General features: G+C 30.5%; 3 protein-coding genes across 3 annotated transcripts; 2 read left to right on the top strand and 1 right to left on the bottom strand.

Annotated features, from left to right (window-relative positions):
• Nucleotides 1-2,888: 2,888 nt before the first annotated feature.
• On the top strand, nucleotides 2,889-4,273 carry LOC129912530 (uncharacterized). The gene is made up of 3 exons (XM_055990822.1): nucleotides 2,889-3,860; nucleotides 3,918-4,079; nucleotides 4,153-4,273. The coding sequence occupies exons 1-3, from the start codon at nucleotides 2,889-2,891 to the stop codon at nucleotides 4,255-4,257; spliced, it is 1,239 nt and encodes a 412-aa protein (XP_055846797.1). The 3' UTR covers nucleotides 4,258-4,273.
• A 4,094-nt stretch (nucleotides 4,274-8,367) lies between these two features.
• On the bottom strand, nucleotides 8,368-14,683 carry LOC129907779 (zinc finger protein 502-like). The gene is made up of 7 exons (XM_055984148.1): nucleotides 14,531-14,683; nucleotides 10,476-10,646; nucleotides 9,468-10,401; nucleotides 9,322-9,405; nucleotides 8,772-9,263; nucleotides 8,563-8,709; nucleotides 8,368-8,501 (listed from the first exon to the last, which is right to left on the bottom strand). The coding sequence occupies exons 2-7, from the start codon at nucleotides 10,620-10,622 to the stop codon at nucleotides 8,422-8,424; spliced, it is 1,884 nt and encodes a 627-aa protein (XP_055840123.1). The 5' UTR covers nucleotides 10,623-10,646; nucleotides 14,531-14,683; the 3' UTR covers nucleotides 8,368-8,421.
• Nucleotides 14,684-16,117: 1,434 nt separating this feature from the next.
• On the top strand, nucleotides 16,118-21,620 carry LOC129907778 (zinc finger protein ZFP2-like). The gene is made up of 7 exons (XM_055984147.1): nucleotides 16,118-16,222; nucleotides 19,099-19,275; nucleotides 19,401-20,256; nucleotides 20,316-20,396; nucleotides 20,463-20,918; nucleotides 20,981-21,127; nucleotides 21,194-21,620. Exons 2-7 carry the CDS (start codon nucleotides 19,123-19,125, stop codon nucleotides 21,325-21,327), a joined length of 1,827 nt encoding a protein of 608 aa, XP_055840122.1. The 5' UTR covers nucleotides 16,118-16,222; nucleotides 19,099-19,122; the 3' UTR covers nucleotides 21,328-21,620.
• The last annotated feature ends 636 nt before the right edge of the window (nucleotides 21,621-22,256 follow it).

Raw genomic sequence — 22,256 nt, 5'->3', positions numbered from 1 at the left:
ATTATAATAATTTTTTCTAGATGTCGTACAAATATGACTGAAACATCAAATTAAATCTATAAAATTTATAAAAGGTTGTTATTTAAGGTGATGGAAGAAAAAAAATATTGAGTTTTTTGCTTTATTGGATGAAAATTGATTGGCTTCAAAATTCTAGCTCTTTTTCTAGATGTCGGACAGACATAATTGAAGAAAATATTTAAAGCTTAAATAATTTCCTTTCATATGATATAAAATTCATTATAGGTTGTCATTTAAAGGTGATGGAAGAAAAAAAGATAGATTTTTTCGGTTTTTTTTTTTTTTTTTTATTAAAAAAAGTTATTTTTAAGGTTTCACTTCTATCAGTGTGTCCTGCACATGATTTTTTTTTATTATAACGTCAAACGTATTATAGTCAGGCTTATGGGATTGTGTGTAATCGGTCACTCGCAAATGCCATTTCCACACTAGCCCATCTAACCTTAGGCCTATTATAGTTGGGCCTTAAGGTTTTTAAAGAAACTTGTTCAAGTTTTCAAAAAATAGGTTTGAATAATCAATTTTAGCAAACTATTAAAAATCGGATACATTTTAGTTTTAATGTTTGTTTTTTTTTTTATGGAAATTTTCGGCGTGTTTTATGGGATTTTTTAAAAGACATTCCCCATGAAACACTAGTTACTCAAAGATCGTCTATTGAGTGAGTGATAATTTTTGTTTGTTTGTATCGCTCTTTAAAATGTAATCAATCTGCATTACCGACTTCTCTTTAAAAATAAACTCACTCAGTTTTTCTCGATCGTGTGTGGATTGTTTAATTGGTTTTTTTTTCTATGCTCCACTCTAAACTAGTAGTATACCCGTATCTACATGGAAAGAGGTGTGAACTGAGAATATGCTGCTATATGTATTCATGATAATGTTTACAGACATACTCTTACAATACTCATATTTATGTTTGTATAAATCAAGATGTTGGATATACATATTGAATTTAGACTTTGTACCCTTGTTAAGCAGGTCTTTATAGAGACAGACTACAGGCTATCGCCCGCGCTTTGTTGTTTACATACTACCATACTCGATAGGCTAGAGGCACTCTGTCCGACTTTTGCTCTTTTCCATTTGATTGCACAGCTGTTTTTTTTTTTGTAGGTAATGTTTTTATTTTACCCTGTACCTGCCTCTATTTTTATTTATGGATTTTATTTGTATCTTATTAAAATAAAGTAGGTACTTACCTACCTTATCTTCTTAAAGGTAGAGAGAACTAGGTAGACAAGTTTCACATAAATAATTGGCATTTTTTCAGTATTTGTTTTGAATTGACTTTCTGTTTGTAAATAAAAAATAAATTGTCCTTAAAAGGTATTAAACAACAAAGTTGACTTTAAATTTTTTTTAATTGATACACTTTTGACCTTAACATTGAAAAATGTTTCGAAAAAAAAAAGATATTTTGAGCGAAACGTCTTCAACATACAAATGATACAGCCTTGATTATGAAGAAATGTATGTTTTTGAAAGGCATTGAGTTAAATTTTAAATTGAATAAAAAAATTCTAATATTTTTTTTTATTAGATTGAGTAGAAATTTACATATATAAAAATCTATATGTATGTTGCTTTGAATTTTTGACATAAAAAATAGAAAATACGTAGATACACCCCTTTTTCAAGATTAAATTCGGGATCAAAAAGGTATTATGATAAACATGTAAAATAAACGAGTTCGCATGTTTTTACTGTTAAGGTCAAAGTTGTTTAGAATTTTGGTTCCTTTTTTATATAAAGTTTTTGTTTCAATGTAATTTGTCAAGGTATGTAATTCTACAAAAATTGGATAATCGTTAAATGAGGGGCATTTGCTGGCGCATTTATGTAATTTGATTCTACAAAAAATGTGTTCGAATTTGCATTAAAGAAATTTCAAGAACAATATCAAAATCTGCAACACTAATAGTATGAAACATAACAAATTGCCAGAGCGTTATAGACTTAGCAAGGCATTAATGAGGGAGATTTATTATATCTTCTATAGGTACCTATTGAAAAATTGCACATATGTACATTGTACATACATTAGTATCTAATAATCCAATCATTGCTCATGCAAAATTTGAAACAACTACGAAAATCAGTTAATAGGTATGATCAATAAATGTCATCTAATTTCATTATTGGGTCACTTTTGTATGTATTTTTTAAAGTTTTAATTTAAAGGACCACTGCGGCGTATGAGCAACATTTTTTTTTTCAACTGAAGAACTTAAAAGGCAGTCTGGCAGTTGATTACTCATATTAAGTGGTTTTAATTTGGCATCCAATGAGGATATAACTTAAATAAATTGGTGTTTAATCACATGGATGTCACGATCTAACTGATATACCTCCTAAGAAAAAATAACACTTTTTTCAAAATCGTAGATCACGTTTTTTAGTAAAATAAATTTTTCACAAAAGAAAAGGTGTATAACAAGTAAGGTTATAATAGTGAGACTACCAATTCATTTAGGCTATAGCTCCTGATACTAACAGACTTTCCGATTGACAATGCTTAAGATTTTTAAATTCAATTAGGTACACTTTCTTTTGGTGTATTCAGTAAGTTTGTTTTGTGTTTATATACATTTTGTTCAGAAAAATCTTCATACTATTGCGTTAAACTCATGTTAATAAATTAAAATCATCAATTAAATTCTAGTTAGATTTTTCCTATCATCTCTCAAAAAACAATAAATTGTAATTTAATGATGGGCTTTAAAAAAAAAATGAAATAGTCACGCTCATTTAAAGAGATAAACATCAATTCCACTTACGCATCAGTAACCGTTTTTCAAACAGACAAAAAAAAAATGTTAAAAATTAACATTCAGTCATTTTCCGATCATACCTCAATAGACATTATGAATTACAATCGAATATTACGCGCCACTAATTTTTTATTCATTTGTGCTGGATACCAAGTTCAATGGTTTAGCGTTGCAACTCGAATATTTAAACTTCATGCAGCTCCTGTGATATATTTGATTCTTCTAACATTTTGGTATGCAGCGTGTTTTCGAGAACATTTTCTCGATTCGTCCATCTTTGGTTTTCTTAAGATGATAGTTCCAGCTTTACACAATATCATTCGGTTTCATTTACTTATGGGTCTGAAGATATGGATATTTGTGATTTTTGAAATGAGATACATTACAAAAGCATTGAATGATTTTATCAAAATACTTCCTTCGCAAACAAATTTTAAGTGGAGTTGGAAGGATCTTAATGCGTTTATTTGGTTATTTTCTGGTTTGCTGATAAATATGGGTTTTGCATTTTATATCATGTTCGAGATGGAATTTATGTTGCCAACTATGAATCAAATTATGCATGCTTCGGCTTTGTTTTTGCCACATTTTGCATTAGCTTGTTCCTTCAAAGTGCTTAATTTGGCTTCATTGGTTTCTAAATCTGAGCTTGAAAGTATCCATTCCAAAATCAATGATGTTATCCAAAACGATTCACCTATAAGAAAGAAAGATTCTGAGAGAGAGAATGGGGTCGAGCTTTCATCACAGCCCTCAACTGATCTAGAAATTAAAATCCCAGATCTTGAAACTTTGCAACTTTTGGTTAGGAAATTACAAGGATTGGTTTCTACAACAAGCAATATCAATCAAGTCATTCAAAAACAAATGCTCTTTTTGTTCGTAATGAATTCAATATCAATGCTAGGAGCAGGTTATATCATAGTTTACTATAATTCCAAATGGCACCTGATTTTGGAAGGACCACTTGGAAATAGTTTATATGCTTTTAATGTTGGAGTTTTTGTGTTCATATTTTGGGACTATTTCTGCATTTGTTTCGTGAATTATAGCCTCGAAAGTGTGGTAGGTCATAGTATATTTTATTTGGAAATTCTGTTTTAAAATCTAATTTATTTTTAGAAATTCAAATTTTTAAAAGACGTTATCGAAATCTTAAGAAGAAAATTACCTTTGGAAGAGGATAAAAGGATTGCATTGAAGGATATGAAAAAAATATTAAAAAATAACTTTAATATGCGAATATTTTTTAGAATGCCAATCATATGGCAGACACTTTTTACAGTAAGATAATATTGAAGCTTATATTTGTTAGTACGCAATTGATTTTGGTTTTTTTAATATTTAATTTTATTAGGTTAACATACTGGTCGGATTGGCAATAGCATTATTTATATGCTTCCATTATTTAAATGATAATATTGAGAATTTGGAAGCAGAAATGAATATGGACGAAGAGTAGAGTATAGAGAAAATGAAATACCACCAATTTATTTATACAAATTTTTAAAATATGTTAATAAAACAAGATTCTAATAACATAATAGCCGTCACGTTTCATTTATACTAACGATAGGGGTGATTAGACAGGCCGAGATGGTTTATTTAAGCTAAAAATCTCTGAGTCTAAAGTATGGTTTCGGAACGGATTGTGTTAACTAATATTAATGTTTTTTTTATATTTTACAAATATGGTAATAAACATAAAATAAGATCTTTTCTCAGATTAATACAAAATATTATATTAGCAAATATTTTCTTGGTCATATTGAAGTGAATTTTTGTGAAGCTGTTATTGCCATTATTATGAAGGTTATACACAATTTAAATGAACATTATAATATATTTTTATAATTGAAAGGTCAATATTGCTATAACCTCATGTTAATAGATGACATCACAATTAAACATAGCTTTGTATCAAGGCTATTGGCTAAAGCTTGAGCCCTCTTTATACAAATCTGTTCTATATATTTATATTTCTAAGGGCCAATTTTTCAATAGTCAGATAAACCTCAGTTAGAGCTTATTCCTAGGAATAAAAGTTTTTTTTTTATATTGACATTTATTCTTCTGATAGTCTAACTGACGATTGAAAAATCAGGGCTAAATGAAAAAAATTTAAGTTAAACAAAATAAAATAATTTAACAAATCGTCGGCGGAAAGCAAAATTGTTCTAAATCTACTTTTTACCGAAAATGAGATAATGATGCAGTTTTACTAATTTGAGGGTGCTCTTTCCGAATTAAAAAAGCGTTCTTGTCTAAAAAATTTCTTCAGCAGACAATATAATTTAATGGGACATCGAACAATAAAAGCCTTCTGAAAATGAGACCTGAGTGTTCTTGATTGTTCTAAGTCCTATAATATTTTGTTCTAAGTCCACTTTTTATTTTAGGAAGGGGCGTATTTTTATAGGAATTGTTCTATGTCCAATTTTGTGTTTTTAGCTTTTAAAAATATATAATATAACTTTATAAAAAACATATTGAATTACCGACGAGCAAAAAAATATCGCTTTCAATCAATTTGAAACTTAAAAATCCTCCCATGTAAAATTTGTTGTGCCCTCTTCCATACCTACCAGAGGAAATCGTCGTGCGTTGAACTCATCACACTTCAATTGTAATGTTCACTTTGATTGTCCATTCGGATATTGTTTTGGGTCAATCAAAGTGCAATAAGACAATAATTGAACTGTGCTGACTCTTTAAACGTGCCGACGATTATCCACTGAGGAAGTTGGGCTCGCGACGATCGGAATGACAAGACAAGGTGAGTCTCATTCAATACGTAAACCAGTAGAGTTGCTTAAATTTAATCAATGCGAAATCCCAAGCATAACATTTCTTACTAGTGGAGTAACTAAAGCTCAAAAATTGGCAATATTAGGGAACCCGGCCGAACAGCTTAGATTTTGATGATCTTTTTTTTCAAACGTCGGTAATTAAAAATACTTTAAAGTCTATAGATTAAAAATTGCCGGTGTTGCCGTTTTGATTTTTTAAATTTAATTGAAGATTTTTGTAAACAAAAACAAATTTGTTTCAAAAATTTTTCTTAAATTTCATAAATTAATTGATGCCAAAAGATTGTCTAGTAAATTCAAGGAAAAAAAATATATGGTAGTGAGGGACAATCTTCCATAGTTCAAGCGATAGATGCAATTTTCTTATTAATTGACTTCAAACACAAAAAAAAATATTTGAACACAACGGCAACACCTAGAATATTCAAATATACATTTTTGAAAAGCTAGAAGCTTAGTCATATATGTAAAATTAAAATTAAGTTAATTGAGTGAACGGCTTTTGAAAGAATGGTAATTGAACTCAGATTTTTGAAAAAAAAAATTATTGAAAAAATTTTAACATGTCGTTTTTTAAACTTGGTCGTAATATAATATGCATTTATTTTCAAATTTTTTTGACCGCATTTATTATGATTTCAAATTATAAAAGGAAATGTCAATATGTATTACGGTTTATGAAAAAAATTAAAAAGTATTTAATTTTCGAAGAACTTTTTTTAATAAAAGTTTTGAAAAAAAATGTAACTTATTTTTTTTTTTAAAGTTCAACATCTAAACATAAAATTATTTTTTATTCATTTAATAACCCTTACTGTTGAAAGTTAAAACGCAAAAATTTAAAGTTCCTATTTACCACAGTCTTTGAGAAAATTAATTATTTCAATGCAAAAATTCAGTTTTAATAAAAAAAAAACCATTGAAATTGAAGTAATTTTTCATTTTTTTTTTCAAAAGTGTGATATATTTTACCTTTTTTGCTTCGAAATTCAAGTGATAATATTTATGGCCAAACATTTTTTTTAAATAAATTCATATTTTATTAGAATAAGTTTGGAAAAAAGTAATTTTAAATTTTTCTAATAACATTTTTTTTTTTAATTCTGAGTTTGAGGACCATTTTTTCAAAAAGTCTTGATTAAATTTAGTGGATTTAAATTTAAGAGATAAGAATGAGCTTCTGGCTTTTTAAAAATGTATTTTAAAATATTGTAGGTGTTGCCGTTGTTTTCAAAATATTTTTTTTGTGTTTGAGGTCAGAACGTTAGAAAATTGCATTTATCGCTTAAACGATGGAAGATTGTCCCTTACTGCCTTTTATATATTTTCCTTAAATTACCTATAGAATCTTTTGCTATCATTTGTTTTATGAAATTTAAGCAAAAAAAAATGGTTTTGTTAAAAAGAAATTAATTTTAATTTTAAAAAACAATACGGCAACACCGGCAATTTTTAATCTATAGACTTTAAAGTATTTTTAATTACCTACGTTTGAAAAAAAAAATCGTCAAAATCAGAGCTGTTCGGCCGGGTTCCCTAATAATTTGGTTTAGTTACTCTACTATACATGTTATAACAAATTTGATTTTTGTGACTTTGAAAAATTTTGCTTTCCGCCAACGAAATGTCGAACTTTTTCCATGATGGAATTATCGTGTCTGTTATATGAATGCATTTTTTGTTGTGGAACTATGTAATTTAAGAGCAAAAACCCACTTTTTCGACTTTTGACTATTTATTAAAAATAAAATTAATCTCTTAAACGTTTTATACGAAAAAGATTTAAAGTTTTTACAGAAGTGGTATCTTCCAACTATCGCTTGTATTGAAAAAAAAAAACCAACTCAAGGCTTATTGCTGATACAAATATGTTGATCATGTACACCATAAGTGCAAAGATATAGTTATTAAAGAAACAGCAGTTTTACTTCTTTATGTTATAAATTGCATATTTGTATTAAGAAAGAATATCGCTCTAAGGTAATCTTAATTTCTTAATAAAATCTTTGTTTTATCGGAAAGGATTAACTTTTGAGTCTTTTGACATGCTGATTGCTAAAGATTAAAATATAAAATATTGCACTTACATACGTCGTTGTACTACCATGATTTCGGAAGAAAGTTCAGAGTCTTAGAAAAAATGCCAATCAGCTTTGCCACATTTGATGATATCGAATCCAGGGTTTTTTTTCGAAATTCTAACCTTCTCAAAATACTCTCTTTTAAAATCATTTCAGCTGTTTTGCCAACTTTCATTTGTTTTATAGAATTTGTCTTCAATTCTGCGAGTTATTTCTCAATGCTTAAATTTGATTCTATTCATATTTCAGAAATGTATGTGCTTGTGATCAGATGTTCTTGAAAAAAATTATTCGATCTTCAATTTTTACACTAGCGCAGCTTTTCGTCTTGTCTCATAATCACTTCTTGTAATTACAATGGAGAAAACAACTTAAGTTTTTCTCATAAAGTTCTCATTAACAATTTTTCAAAAACTTTTTTTTTATTTGATTTTTGATATTGATTAAAATTTAGATAAATTCAATTTAAGAAGTAATTTTGAGAATTTTTAATTTTCAACGTTTAGCAAAACTTAAAAAAATCTTAAGGAGTTAAAAAACGATCTTTACGAATTTTGTTTCAATGTTTCTTCAACATTCGTATTCTAAAAACCTTAAACATAAAATAGTTCGTTTCAGTAAAAAAAAAAAAAAAAACAAAACAAAAACAAATAACATAGGTACTCTTAAACACTTCTACATTTAAAAAAACATTTGTACTTTTTTGTAAAGCTTTGTTTTTTTTTAATTTGAGAATTATAAAATTTCATTTTTAACTTTATTTAGTTTTTTTTCTGCATCTTCACTTTTCCAATAATGCATGTAAGTCATGTGAGCTAAAATAAAATTTTAAAAAATATTAAATCAAACAAACTACATAAAATAAAATAAACTTACATTTAAGAACCATCAATTGTTTGAAGCCTTTATCACATATCGAGCAAATATATGGCCTATCATTTGAATGTATCAGCATATGAGTTTTCAGAATCTGACAAGTTCCGAACTTCTTGTGGCAAACCTTGCACTGATAGTTTCTTTTGTCTTTTTGGAAAAATTTAAACACATTATGTAGGTATACTGAATAAATATGTAAAAATTCTTACTTTCATGTCTAATAGCTGTGTGATCAGTTAAATGACTCTTTTGAACAAATGCCGCTCCACATATTGAACACTTGTATGGTTTTCTATTAAAATGTATATTGTTCACGTGTAATTTCAAGTGTGCGTCACGTTTGAAAGACTTTGAACAGAATTTACACGTATGTGGCCGGTATTCATCATGAACTTTCACATGCCTTTTTAATTGTTCCTCCAACACGTATGCTTCTTCGCATTTATCACATTTAAATGGTTTAACAAAGTCTCGTTTTTTCTGTTTTTTTATTACTCTTAGCGCTGCACATGCAGCTGTTATGGGTTTCCCGGTTCGTCTAACTAGTTTTGGAACAGGTCCATCATGTTTTTTATGATTGTGTATTACCAAGTCATGGTTATATTGAAATGTTTTATCGCAGATTTTACAAATTGAGGGCTTCTTATCTGGATGATGGGTTTTCTGATTGTGCAGCTTGAGACCAGGTTTGGTAAAGTATCCTGTAAAGGAAAATTATGAACTCAACTTAATTATAACTTCTCATGTATGACAACTTACTTTTAGGACATTTAGGACATTCGATTAATTCTTTGTTCTCATGCAAGAGAATATGCTTTTTAAGCAGATCCATGGTTTTACATCCTGTGAAATAAACCAAACATAAATAAATAAAGTTTGTACTTTTGTTTAAACCAAAAACTCACCCAATCCACATTCCTTGCATACAAACTTCGTCTCCCCTGTGTGTGTCCTTTCGTGCATGTGTAAATGTGGCGATTGAATAAACTTTTTATCACAAAACTTACATTTGCGCAATTTGGATTCATTATGCCACTTCATGTGATAATAGTATTTATCCAACGAAATTTGTTGAAACTTTAATTGGCATTCGGGACATTCGCGATCCTTTTCGATATGGAAATATGCCACATGTTGAGCCATCAATACGCTATCGCCCCGAATCTTTTTACTACAATATTTACATTCCAAAGGAATCACATCAAAATGAGACCGAACATGACTGTTTCGCTTGGCAAGCTTGTCAAAACGCAAATCACATTTAGGACATGGATATGGTAAAACAGTAGAATGCATTTCATTATAATGACTATTGAGATCATCAGCGTCATCAAAACTCTCGAAATACATGCAATACTCACATAGGTATTTTCTTAAATGAATTTCATTTTCTTCTTCGGTGCCATTGGCTGTTTTTGGTTTTTCAACTTTTTCTTGTTGTTCTGTTTCACCGTTTTCTTCCGTTGGAATTCCATCCAATTTTTCTTCTTCTTTCTCTATAATATAATCAAAATCTTCTCGATTTATTGTTTCATCAACAGCATCCTCATGTGAATCAATATCGTTTGATTCTTCTGTAGATGTTGTTGGTTTTTTCAAACGTTCATCTCCAGGAAATGTGTAGTGTTCCTGAACAATTACTGATGATTCGCCATTTACATTGAAATCATATTCTTCGTCAGATATATTATCATCTTGAATTATTATATCCAAGCCAGTGCACATTTCACTGAAATTCATTTGAGCTTCGAGACACATTAAACGGAAATTATGAATTTGACAAAAACTATCGAAACATGTTAGACAAATTTTTTGTGGGAGACCATCGTTTTGGCTAATCTAAAATTTTTACAAAAAAGTTATACAATTTTACTAAATAAATTACAGGATATGAGTAAATAATTTGTACTTACATTTAGGTTCCATATATCGAACTCTTCTAAAGCCATTTTGATTTCTGTTTCATATTCCAATGAGTTATAGAGCGGACAAAGACCTGCTCCATCTTCAACAACATACGCCTTGCCACAGGTCCTGCAAGTCTTTTCGGCTACACTCATTTTCAAGTATATTGATAGACGTTTCTGAAATGCATAGTGTTTTAAATGACATGTAACTTTTTTTTGAAGATAATCGTCTAGATACGTGGTAAGATTAATCCAACTCAGAGCTGGGATTTTTTTTTAATTTTTGAAAGTACCGAGAAACCTAAAAACGGTCTCTGATTCACTGAGAGGAAGCAATTTATTGGACGAGTTGCGGAATCGCTGTTTTTGAATTCCAGAAGAAATTTTCATGGAAACAGGGAACGAAATAAAACACACAAAGATTTTGGAAAACATAAAAGATAGGGAAAAAGTCAAAGCTTATTTTTCAAAATAGCAAAACTATCTGTATTACAATATCAAAAAATAATAAATACGGAAGACCCGTATCGGGGGCTGGATGAAACTTCTACTGCGACGAATTAAGATGGTCGCATTTCAAATCAGATGAGTTCATCCAATCTAAAAAGGGAAGGGTTATACGCGCAACTGGGATAGTTACAGTTCGATTAAGCTGATGACACACACCATGAAGATCGTTGAGCGAGTTTTGGGTCATGAGCTGCGAATTGCTGGTTTGTCATAGTTAATTCAACCACACATGCAATCCAAATTATTAGCATCATTATGGAAAAAATCGGGATTTTTTGGAGTATTGGTTGATTTTGAATAAGTATTGAAAACCATATGGACATTTATAATGGACCAGTTACTATAATAAAATGTGCAGCTGGAGTCACCGAAGAATTCGAAAACAAGTATATAAGAATATCGAAAACAAAATTTGATGTCCAGGCATTTTATTAAATCAAAATAACATTTAATTAAAGATTTTTTTCTCATTTACCTATTCAAATAATAACCACGCATCTATAAATATACATGTTTCCGTTAGAAAAGTTTTCATTTTTTTTTTTATTTCATCTAGTATACTCAAAAAAAGCTTTCCCGGACATGTCTATAAGTCAAAAACTTTCATTCAAATGGCTTAAAAACACATTAAAGTCAATTATTTTTAAGTATTTCTTTTCTTAACGTTACTTATACACAATATTCTTTATAAAGTTTTACGTATCTTACAAAAACATATAAATTCTATTATTATTTACACATTAATAAAAGTTGTCCCAAGAAATATGACGCATCGTGCCAGCTTCTTAAAGTGTCTACATTTTAATCATTTAACGTACAAATTGTGCAGCAAGCAGTTTTTTAAGTTGATATTATATAGATTTATCATTCCACACCTATTTTTATGGATATACATAGATATTAAATGTATAAATTAGTTTTAGTTTCATTTATAAGTAGCGAACATCAATTAACTGCCATTCCAGGAACGCTTGCTTTGGGGTATATTTAGATTAAAATTTAATTTTTTTGTTGATATTATGATTAAAAATCGAGGCCACTATAATATATTCTCAAAAATAATTCGTTTTACTTTTAGACATAAAAAATAATAATAAATTAAGGTCAAACGTCATTTCCAGGAACGATTTTAGAATCTGCATAAAGAATGTGGTCTTACACACATAATTCTGCATTTTTTGGGTATTTTTAATCAGGATCCTTTCTTAGTATGGCTGTAATATACATTTTTATCGAAAAAGTTACCAAAAAAAAAAAAAACAAAGGAAAAAAACGATTTATGGCCTAAGTATTGCGGACATGCATAAAATCATTTATTTGAAGAAATTGGCCTCTGAACCAAGAAATAAAGTTATATTTGAATTGTTTAAAACCTACCTACTATCATAATATAATGAAACATCACTCACATTGATATTATTTCTAGACCCCTAAAGTCGTTTTGAAGAGATCACCACCATTTCGAGGAATTATTTTCTATTACTAATTTTTGGGGTTTGCGTTAAATTGAAAAATATACATTTTTGTGCGCTGCCCGCTCATGAACCGACAAATCATAGCTAAAGCGAACATTATAGCATGAAATTTGTATCACAACAAAAACATTACTGTTAAAAAAGGAGCCAAGTTCTCCTATTATGAAATTATGCTGGCACAAAAAGTACTGAGATGTAAAAGTGTACCAAGTTCTAAAGTTTGGGTTCAAATTCGTATCAATAAAATTTTGATTGTTCTCTTGACAATTTTTCTTAACCATCGATTTTTAAAGTTATTTCAAAAATTGCCAAGTAAACAATCAAAATTTTATTGATACGAATTTGAACCCAAACTTTAGAACTTGGTACACTTTTACATCTCAGTACTTTTTGTGCCAGCATAATTTCATAATAGGAGAACTTGGCTCCTTTTTTAACAGTAATGTTTTTGTTGTGATTTCACTACTTTTTGCAAGGTATGGCTTTAGAATTGGAAATCTCTATATTTGATGAAAATTCAGTGAAAATGGGCGGTTGCCACGCCCACTGGCTGAAATTCTCAAACTTTAAATTTTTTCCTTTGTATAAACTACCATCTCTACCATTCTACCAAATTTCAAGATTCTACGATAATCAGAAGTGCTCTATTATATTTAATGAAAATTCAGCAGAAATGGGGGGTTGCCACGCCCCCTGGCTGAAATTCTCAAATTTTTAATTTTTTCCTTTGTATAAACTACCAGCTCTACCATTCTACCAAATTTCAAGATTCTACGATAATCAGAAGTGCTCTATAATATTTGATGATAATTCAGCGGAAATGGGCGGATGCCACGCCCCCTGAATTGAAAATCTCAAATTTTCGATTTTTCCCTTTGTATACACCACAAGCCCTATCACCGTGTAAAATTTCAAGTTTCTACTTTAACGGGAAGTTCTCCATAATTTTGATGATCTGTCAGTGAGTGAGTGAGTGAGTGAGTGAGTGAGTGAGTGAGTGAGTGAGTGAGTGAGTGAGTGAGTGAGTGAGTCAGTCAGTCAGTTACGGTTTTTGCGATTTTTGAAGCCCTATATCTCAGAAACTACTCATCGTAAAAGGCTGAAATTTTGTGAGGAGTTTTGTTTTGACAAGCTCAATAAATGTAGCGAGTTTGAAATTTCTAGCATCTTTGGTGTGGAAGTTAGAGGGGGGTCGAAAATGGCCTGAGTTGTTTCCTGTAAATAAGGGTGTAGTGCCAAAGTTGCTAGAGAACTTGGCTGGGCACTACCGTGCCCCTTGATCATAAAACAAAGTTGATGTTTTGAGAACTCGGTCCTCGAAATTCCCCACCTCCATGATTTTGACCCTTGTGCGTTTAGCACTAAAACGCGGTTAAAAAATTTTGGACAGTGAACAAAAGGTATGTGAGTAAGATAATTGCAGTTTAGACGAAGAAGCTTCGTTTGACGGCAGGAGTAACAAAGTTTGATTGAATAAGTAGTACGGAACTCCGAAGAAGCACCTACATGTTAAAAATAACATCTTTCAAAGAAAAAAACATTACCGACTCAGTTGGTAGTGAGAGATCAAAAAGGTACCTAATATCATACAACGTTCCAACACGATGGAAAAATACAAAATCATGAGACTTGCCGCCGATTTCTGCGGTCAAGCCGGCAAATCCTACAAATACGTGGGAGAGTTATGATCCCCTCGACATCGAGATCATAACATCGCCGAATATGAGAAAGAAGAAGATACAATCGTAGTGATTTACATTAAACTAAAAAAAATACGTTTACAAACCAATGTAAACGTTGTAGAAGCTATTGGAAAGATGATTTTTGCATTGTGAATGAAACATTGCAAATCATCGAGATGTCGTACTGGTAGCAAGAAAATATCGGGCAATAAAGGACTTCAGGAAAAATAAAACAGAATACACAAATATCTGCTTATTAATAAAACAAAAAGGTATCAAAGAATAGGTACAAAAGTACATAGATATTTTCATACCTAAATAAAATACATAAATAACTTTAGCACAAAATTATGTTTATATTTTTTTTTTAACAAGAATTCTTACTCTAGCTTACCTTATGGTTTCATTAAAGGAATTCACTTCTCAGTGAATAATAATTCTTGAAAATAATTATTTGTTAATATTTAATTCAATTTAATATCTTTTCATTAAATAAAAAAACAAATGTGTTTATTTTTTACTCGAAAACGAAAAATTGCAGGGGATACGAATTGAATTGAGGAAGAACGCCGATGGTTGACACCTGGCTGACATTCCGAAAATCCTCAAATGTCAAATTTGACAGAAAAGTGCATCACTCTATTTTTCGGAGAAAAACATTTACCTGGGCTTACACTAAACAGTTTTTGAAATAAAAAATAACGTGGAGAAAATCGATTCCTCTTTTTAAGGTTGATGATAGACCAGCCATTTGTATTGAATCGAGGCTGATTTAATTTCCATCTCATTTGCATAAAATTAACTTGGATGTAAAGTGTATGAATTAATAGGGGTATTCACGATCCGATGCAACTGGTCTTGTATCATTGCAAAAGTGCAAAAGTGTAAAATCTTGCAACACTACAACAACAAAATATATGGATTGAAATTTTACAATGGTCTTGCACTTTTGCTATACCCTAACCCTATTGCAAAATAAAAATACAATGGTGTAAAATTTTTTTGACAGATGGCAGCTCGCCGTCGCGTGTCGCCCATGATAAACAGTTTATCTTTTTTATTCTTATTCTTTTTTATTTTGTTTCTTTTGATGTAATTTGTGAAAATAAATTAACCCGAACACAACAAAGAATGAAATTATAAAAAAAATGAAAAAAAAGAAGCAGCATCGGTGGAAAGACAACTCCGTAAAAAAAAAAGAGTGAAGCTGATATAATTCATATCATGGATTCCATTCAATATTTACTATAGATAAGAAGAGGTGCGTTCACGATCTATTGTAAAAAAATAAAATTTTACACTTTTACTAGACCTGTTGCACCAGATCGTGAATACCCCTAATGTTAACTATTCACAATATAAACAACTGCATGCATTAACACATTTATTTTATACCATTTCGTCAGATGAAGTGGAAAATATCTCGTTTTGAATTCTTTATTCTTTTCTCTTTTGGGTGTAATTATCTCGATAACATTGTTATTTTTTCATAATTTTAGAAAGTTATTCTTCGTATAATTTAAGAGCGCTCATAAGTTAATATTCAGAGTTTTAACTAAGTTAATATTCAGAGATTATAACTAAAGAATGGTCGCGATGAAGTGGAATGTTAAATAGGCTTATGAGCGCTTGAAAAATATGTACCGGCCTTATGAATCACCCGGAGCTGAACTAATGGAAAACAGCTGGGGTCGAACTACGGCATACGTTCGTTTACGTATGGTTGCTATGTGTACCTATCTTCTTCTACTAAATAAATAGAGAGAGCAATAAGCAAAACGTTAACGTATGATCGTAATCGTGTGCGGTAATTCGACCCCTGATCTCTATAATATTATTTTGTAGGAAACGCAATTAGTGCAGAAAGTTGTCAAACAAACCTAATGACGACTCCGAACGCCATAGACTAATAAATACCAAGGCCATAAACAAAGACTCCGAATAGTGGTGAACCGCCTATCATTAGTTCCTTAGTGTGCGTGAAACACAAACAAATAGGCTTTTGCTGTATGTTGTTTTGCACATACATACTCACGGACAGAAAAACAATATACAACACAAACGAGTTTTTGAGGGTGAAACGTTCGTAAGTTGAATATCTTTTAATCTTTGTAATTATTGATCTATAGCCACGGCTTTCCACCTGTCATTTTAAGTTTTTCCTGAGGGGTGCAGTGAAAAATTGTTTACAATCGAAAATAAATTAATATTTTCTTTAATTGTGGTAAATGTTCTTTAATATTTTATATGTTATATTAAGGTGTCATAAGTTAAGTTATAATTAAGTAAGTAACCATAGAAAAATGGCTTTTATTTTTAAAGTTTTCATCAAAAATGTATTCTAATAAGTAGCTCAACTCCCTGACCGCTGGAGCCTTGTATCATGTCCTTTTTTTATTTAAGGATCCTTTTTTTAGCATAGTACCTACACTATGCTGTGCCTCTTTAGAGCTTTCTATAATGTTATTTACGTAAAGTTGATAGTCACAAGAAACAACAGCGTCCGATCTCGTCAGCCGGTGGCAAAGTAAAACAAGTTGAACTTTTGGCACAGAGCAGTGGCTACCAGCTGGTAAAGTGAAGGCAAAAAGTGCAGCTCATATTTTAGAATTAGAATTTCATTTATTCGGCGGTGTTGTGATCACGATGTCGAGGGGATCATAACTCTCCCACGTAACTGCTTCATACTAGTGAGTGATCCACTTGTGGGGTTCGCCGAGTTGACCTCAGAAATGGGCGGCAATGCTTCCGGTTTTGTAATGTTCCATTTCTGTGCCCAAATAAATGCTGGAGTTTTTACATTTTCTTGTAGGTACCAAGAGTTTTAAGGTTAACCTTTCTTACTTCGAAGTCGTATTGGAACGTTATAGGACATTGCCTTTTTTGTTGGTGGTTTCAAAACCTCGTCTTTGAACAACCGATTCGGTGTGTTATATTTTTTTGTGAAATAGTATTTTTAACATGTAGGCTTCCTATGATCTTATTAGCAGCAATGAGTAATGAATTCATTTTATTTATTTGTTCCTTTGATACATGTTAACATTTATCGTCAGCTCGCTTAGCAAATTTATATATAAATATATCTTTTCTTTATAAAAATAATAAATAAATGTAACTATTCAATTTCTGTGATAATTAACATTCTATACTTGTAAATATCTTTCAATAATAAGGCGAGAGGTTTCCAGTCAATTCCGTTCAACAGCTTTATTGTTTTCTCCATTGATAGGGTTCTTTTTCCAAAGTATGAACATCGCTGTGATGCAAAAATGGGACATATGCTCATTAAATGAAAACAGTTTTGTCTTTGGATTTAAGGTTACATAGGGTGCAGAATTGGTTAAAACTTCCATTGTAAGGTGTTCCGTTAAGTCCTAAGATTTCGGATCTTACCTTAAATATTATTGATGTTTCCTTGTAACTTAAGGAGTCTTGGAAATAATTTGATTTTTTTTAAACATATATTGAGTTGCGAGTACAGAATTCTACTTAAAAAACTAAAGACATTAGTTTTAAAGGCATCACGCACAGAGTTTTCATTCGATACATCTGTTCCCTCAAATCGGTTAAGTTAGTCGCATTCATCGAAACTGCTTGCCATATTTTTTTCCATTTCGCCATACACCAATCCTCATTCTTTACTTCGTAAAGCAGCAATTTTTTAGACAGCCGTTGGTCTGGGTGAAGAAAAAGCAGCATAGCAAAGTGTAGTCTTGACAAGTGTCAAAAATCTTGTATTTTGCGGAAATTGGGATCCGTTTGTAAGAGAACACATTACTTCACAATAGATTCAACACACTTTGACAAGAATTTGTTTTTGCAACTAAGTGCCAGTTGTACAAACGTGGATCAGTCTTGGTTCAGGAATTTAACCCAACGATTTCGGCGGATTAGCTGCGGGTCAACTTCGGTTCAAGCATGAATGTGGCTATTTCTGCATATATGAACCTTGAACCAGTGGTAAACTTTAGCCTTGCTACCGATTTCAAAAGAAATATTTGTACAACTGGCCCTAAGTGTTCATTAAAGTCAAGTTTAGGGTTAAGTTTCACTCCTAAGTAATTGTATTCCGTAACCATTTCTAGATTTGTACAGTTAAAGGACCAATTATATCGGCTCTGACTTCTGGCAGATCTTGAAAATACCAGCAATGATTTTATGTTTTGTTTAATTAGGTTCAATTGATAATTGATACTTTGGAGTTCCACATTTTGTTTTCTATCCAAGTCATATTGGTTACATATTTCTTAGTTTCGTGGCGATGGGATAATATTAAAAATGTAGATGTTGCTGAAACTACGGTTGTGATTTTTCACCACATAATCGATTGTTTTTCTTATTGAACACTCTATAAAGTTGTTGGTACCTAATAACTTCTTAAACTAACATAAAAAAATAGGCTTCATCCAAACCTTAAAGAGTAGTTCTTTGAATCTTTATGATTATGGTTTCATTATATGAAGCAATATTAGCTGTACTTGTCTCAGATATGATTTAAATTATGTATGTGTTTTAATTAAAAAAAAACACACACGTATTTATTAGATTTTTGTTTACTTATACACTACATAACTTTTTTGAAATTGTTGGAAATATGCTTTATTTAATAAAAATAATAATCACATTATTCGCGGTTAAGACAATCTACTCTTTTGTATAAGTTTGACAGCTATAAGACAACAATAAACAAGGTTTTTGATCACATTTTCCAAGTTTAACAGTTGTATAAAGATATACAAAGTTTATAAATAAGGGGGACAATGTTTTGTTCAATGTTTAAATAAAAATTTTAGTGCTTTAATAGAATAAAAAACCATTTTTGAAGTTGTCAAGATTCTCACAATCATCATGACCATACATATCATATATATCATGTGTGTATGAATTAAATTGAAGTGCACAGAATTATATAAGTTAGTTTTACATATTGTATAACGTTTTTTTTTAACAACTTCATTTCAGGAATCGTATTTGAGAGTCTTTAAAATGAGTGTTGCAGAGAGAACTTGTAGAACCTGTGGCAAAGCATCAGAGACCATAGAGGATCCCAAACTCTTTCCACTTTTCGAAGAAAAGCCATCAGATTATGAGAATGAGCTGAAAATAATTCAAGAAGAATTTGAGATATGGAATTTGGATGTAAGTATACATAGAAACCAAATATGTAGTTAAAACTTCTTCGAATTTAATGAAATTCAATCGAGAATTACCAATTTTTGCTAGATTAATGACCAACAAACTAATCAATAATTTTCCATTTAAAGATAGCAGAAAACGATGGTTTACCTCAACAAATTTGCCTCAATTGTTTCGATAGTTTTTGCCAAATTCATAATTTCCGTGCAATGTGCATGGAATCACAAATGAATTTCAGCGAATTGTGTACGGGTTTGGATATATTTATAATTGATGAAAAAACCGAAGAAAATTATGATAATGAATTTGCGGAAAATATACAAATACAAGAGCATTACACATTTCCTGGTGATAAATACAAAATTAAACCATCTACTTCTCCATTACCTTTACCACCGACGGACACAAATGATGACACATTTAAAGAACTTCTTGATTTTGATATAGATGATTCAAAACCTGAACTTCTCAATGAAGAGAATGAAAAGGATAAATCAAATGATCAAATTCCTGAATGTAAAGTCTTCATCTGTGAATATTGTATGGAAATTGTAAGTTTCGATGATCCTGATTTGCTGAATGATCATTACAATAAATTACATTCAACGGATATGCCCTATCCCTGTCCCAAATGCGACAAATTCTTTGATACAAAAGCCAAACGAAATAGTCATGCGAGAGTGCATTATGATGAATTAATGGAATGCGAAAAATGTGGGAAAAAAATTAAAGGTGACAAAAAACTTATGTGGCAACATTATGAAAATAGTCATGTGGAAAAAGATCGTCAATGTCCTATTTGTAATAAAAAATTTAAAATGGTCCCTCTAAAAAGACTCAATTATCATTTGCTTTGGCACAATGATTCAAGATTACACAAATGCAAATATTGTGAGAAGAAGTTCATTCAAAGCACACATTTGGCTGTCCACGAGAAAACACATACCGGAGAAAGTCCATTTAAATGTCTACATTGTTCAATGAGTAAATTTTTTGTTTAAAAATTCTGAATATACATAATTTATTTTTCTTTCCTCTTGCAGCATTTAAAAATGCACATCTTCTTAATTGCCATAGTCAAGTGCATGGAACCAGGAAATTTCAATGTAATCAATGTCCTAGAAGTATGTGAATTGAATAATACAAATTGTTAACTAACCCTTAAAAATACTATTATCTTATTTTTGTAGAGTTTTTCAATCGTCATGGTATGAATATGCACATGCGAACTCATGGTGATGAAATTAATAAACATCCACGTTGTGAGATATGCAATAAGCAATATCGTTCGAAAATGAATTTCCGTTTGCACAATTACAAGAAGCATGGTGCTGAACCTACAGAAGCAATGCTTAAAGTTTTGAAAACACAACAAGAAAAACGCCCCATTATCAAACCATATAAATGTCCTGATTGTCCACAGACCTTTGTATTGCATACACAATTAGTTAAGCATTCGAAAACTCACACTGAGAATAGGCCGTATTCATGTAAAATATGTTTGAAGGCTTTCAAACGACCAGCCCATTTGAAATTGCACATGGATTCGTTGCATTTGAAAAAGAAACCACACAAATGTTTGATATGCGGTTGGGGTTTCCCACAAAGAGCTAATTTAACAGAACATATGGCTGCTAAACATGGAGGTAATATTGTTTTTAATTTTTTTCATGAAAAATAAATTAAATATTAATTATTTGTTCATTAGATACAAAAGATTTCAAATGTGATAAATGTCCAAAGGAATTTGCAACTATAAAATCTCTAAAAGTTCATAAGAAAATGCATAATGAGAAAAATCCATTTGTTTGTAATATTTGTAATAAAGGCTTTAAGATGTTGACTTTCCTAAAAAGTAAGTTTAATTCACATTTTTATTAATGTTTCGTTGATAGCAAGGATAATTAATTTTATATTATAGCCCATATGCATGGTCATTTGCGGAGAAAGGAAGCCGACGTTGAAGCAGGTGATATAACGGATATTTTTGTTGAGGAAAACATGCAAGATCACAAATCGGATGAAGCAAAAACTGATTTAGAAGATTCAAATTAGGATGTACATATCTTACAGAAGAAAAATTTAGAGATACAAAATTGTACATTGTAGAAAAGTCTAGCCTTTACCCGGTTTCAGCGCAGACCACCTGAATTTATATTCTAAATTTTTAGAGGTTTTGATGGGTCACATTTCATAAAAAAGTTCAGTTGCATTTGGTTCTGACAAATCAGACTATCCGAAAATTCAGAACTTAAGTTCAGGTGGCCTGCCTTGATCTGGGTCATTGAACTAAACGAGAATTTAAAGAAGATTAATCTGGCAGATATGTGAGTACCCAAAGAGCTTAATAAAAATCTAAGGATTGAGAAAGAAGAAAACTAATTTTAGTTTGCGTTATTTTTAACAAAGTTATATTTGTTTAAACCAATAAATCTTAAGACGATACCAAGATATATGTATTTTTTTTTCTGGTACAAAATTCATATATTAATGGAGTTGAGTTACAAGTATCGTAAACAGTTTATAATTAGGTTATGTTTTTTTTTAATATTTAACACTAAAATATTTCAAATGGCAATTTCTTCTTACATATTTTTTGCAATCTACTTGAATTGTAAAGGTACTCAGCCCTATTCTAAGTTAAAACTCCCGGGGAAATGAGTTCCGACGAAGAGCTCACAATCAAAAAGCTTCCATACATTTGGAAAACTAAAAATTATCCACAGGAGATTAAAGATGATTAATTGACCAATTTGGAGTTTATATTCAAATAAGTGGAAAAGATTACAATCTGTCTTTCCTTTGACGTTTTTGGTAACGATGGTTGTAGCAATGAAACAATTAAGTTAACATTGGCTTTGAAGTGTTTTTTTTCATTTTTTAGTTTAGTATTTTCTCATTACTTAATGTAAATTAAATAAAATGTTTGTTATTTTTATTTATTGTAAGCATACAATATTGTTTTAAAGCTGTAACACAATTTT

The sequence above is a fragment of the Episyrphus balteatus genome, chromosome 1, assembly GCF_945859705.1.
Source record: "Episyrphus balteatus chromosome 1, idEpiBalt1.1, whole genome shotgun sequence".
NCBI lineage: Eukaryota > Metazoa > Arthropoda > Insecta > Diptera > Syrphidae > Episyrphus > Episyrphus balteatus.
Note: the sequence above shows the minus strand (reverse complement) of the source record. Positions and strands in the feature narration are given on the sequence as shown.

Coding starts and splice junctions, on each gene's coding strand:
- LOC129912530 (XM_055990822.1), top strand. CDS start 2,889: ATGAATTACAATCGAATATTACGCGCCACTAATTTTTTATTCATTTGT. Junction 3,861..3,917: donor ATTATAGCCTCGAAAGTGTG/GTAGGTCATAGT, acceptor ATTTATTTTTAG/AAATTCAAATTTTTAAAAGA. Junction 4,080..4,152: donor TATGGCAGACACTTTTTACA/GTAAGATAATAT, acceptor TAATTTTATTAG/GTTAACATACTGGTCGGATT.
- LOC129907779 (XM_055984148.1), bottom strand. CDS start 10,622: ATGAGTGTAGCCGAAAAGACTTGCAGGACCTGTGGCAAGGCGTATGTT. Junction 9,406..9,467: donor ATGCAAGGAATGTGGATTGG/GTGAGTTTTTGG, acceptor TTTATTTCACAG/GATGTAAAACCATGGATCTG. Junction 8,710..8,771: donor CACAGCTATTAGACATGAAA/GTAAGAATTTTT, acceptor TTTTCCAAAAAG/ACAAAAGAAACTATCAGTGC.
- LOC129907778 (XM_055984147.1), top strand. CDS start 19,123: ATGAGTGTTGCAGAGAGAACTTGTAGAACCTGTGGCAAAGCATCAGAG. Junction 19,276..19,400: donor TTGAGATATGGAATTTGGAT/GTAAGTATACAT, acceptor TTCCATTTAAAG/ATAGCAGAAAACGATGGTTT. Junction 20,397..20,462: donor ATGTAATCAATGTCCTAGAA/GTATGTGAATTG, acceptor TTATTTTTGTAG/AGTTTTTCAATCGTCATGGT.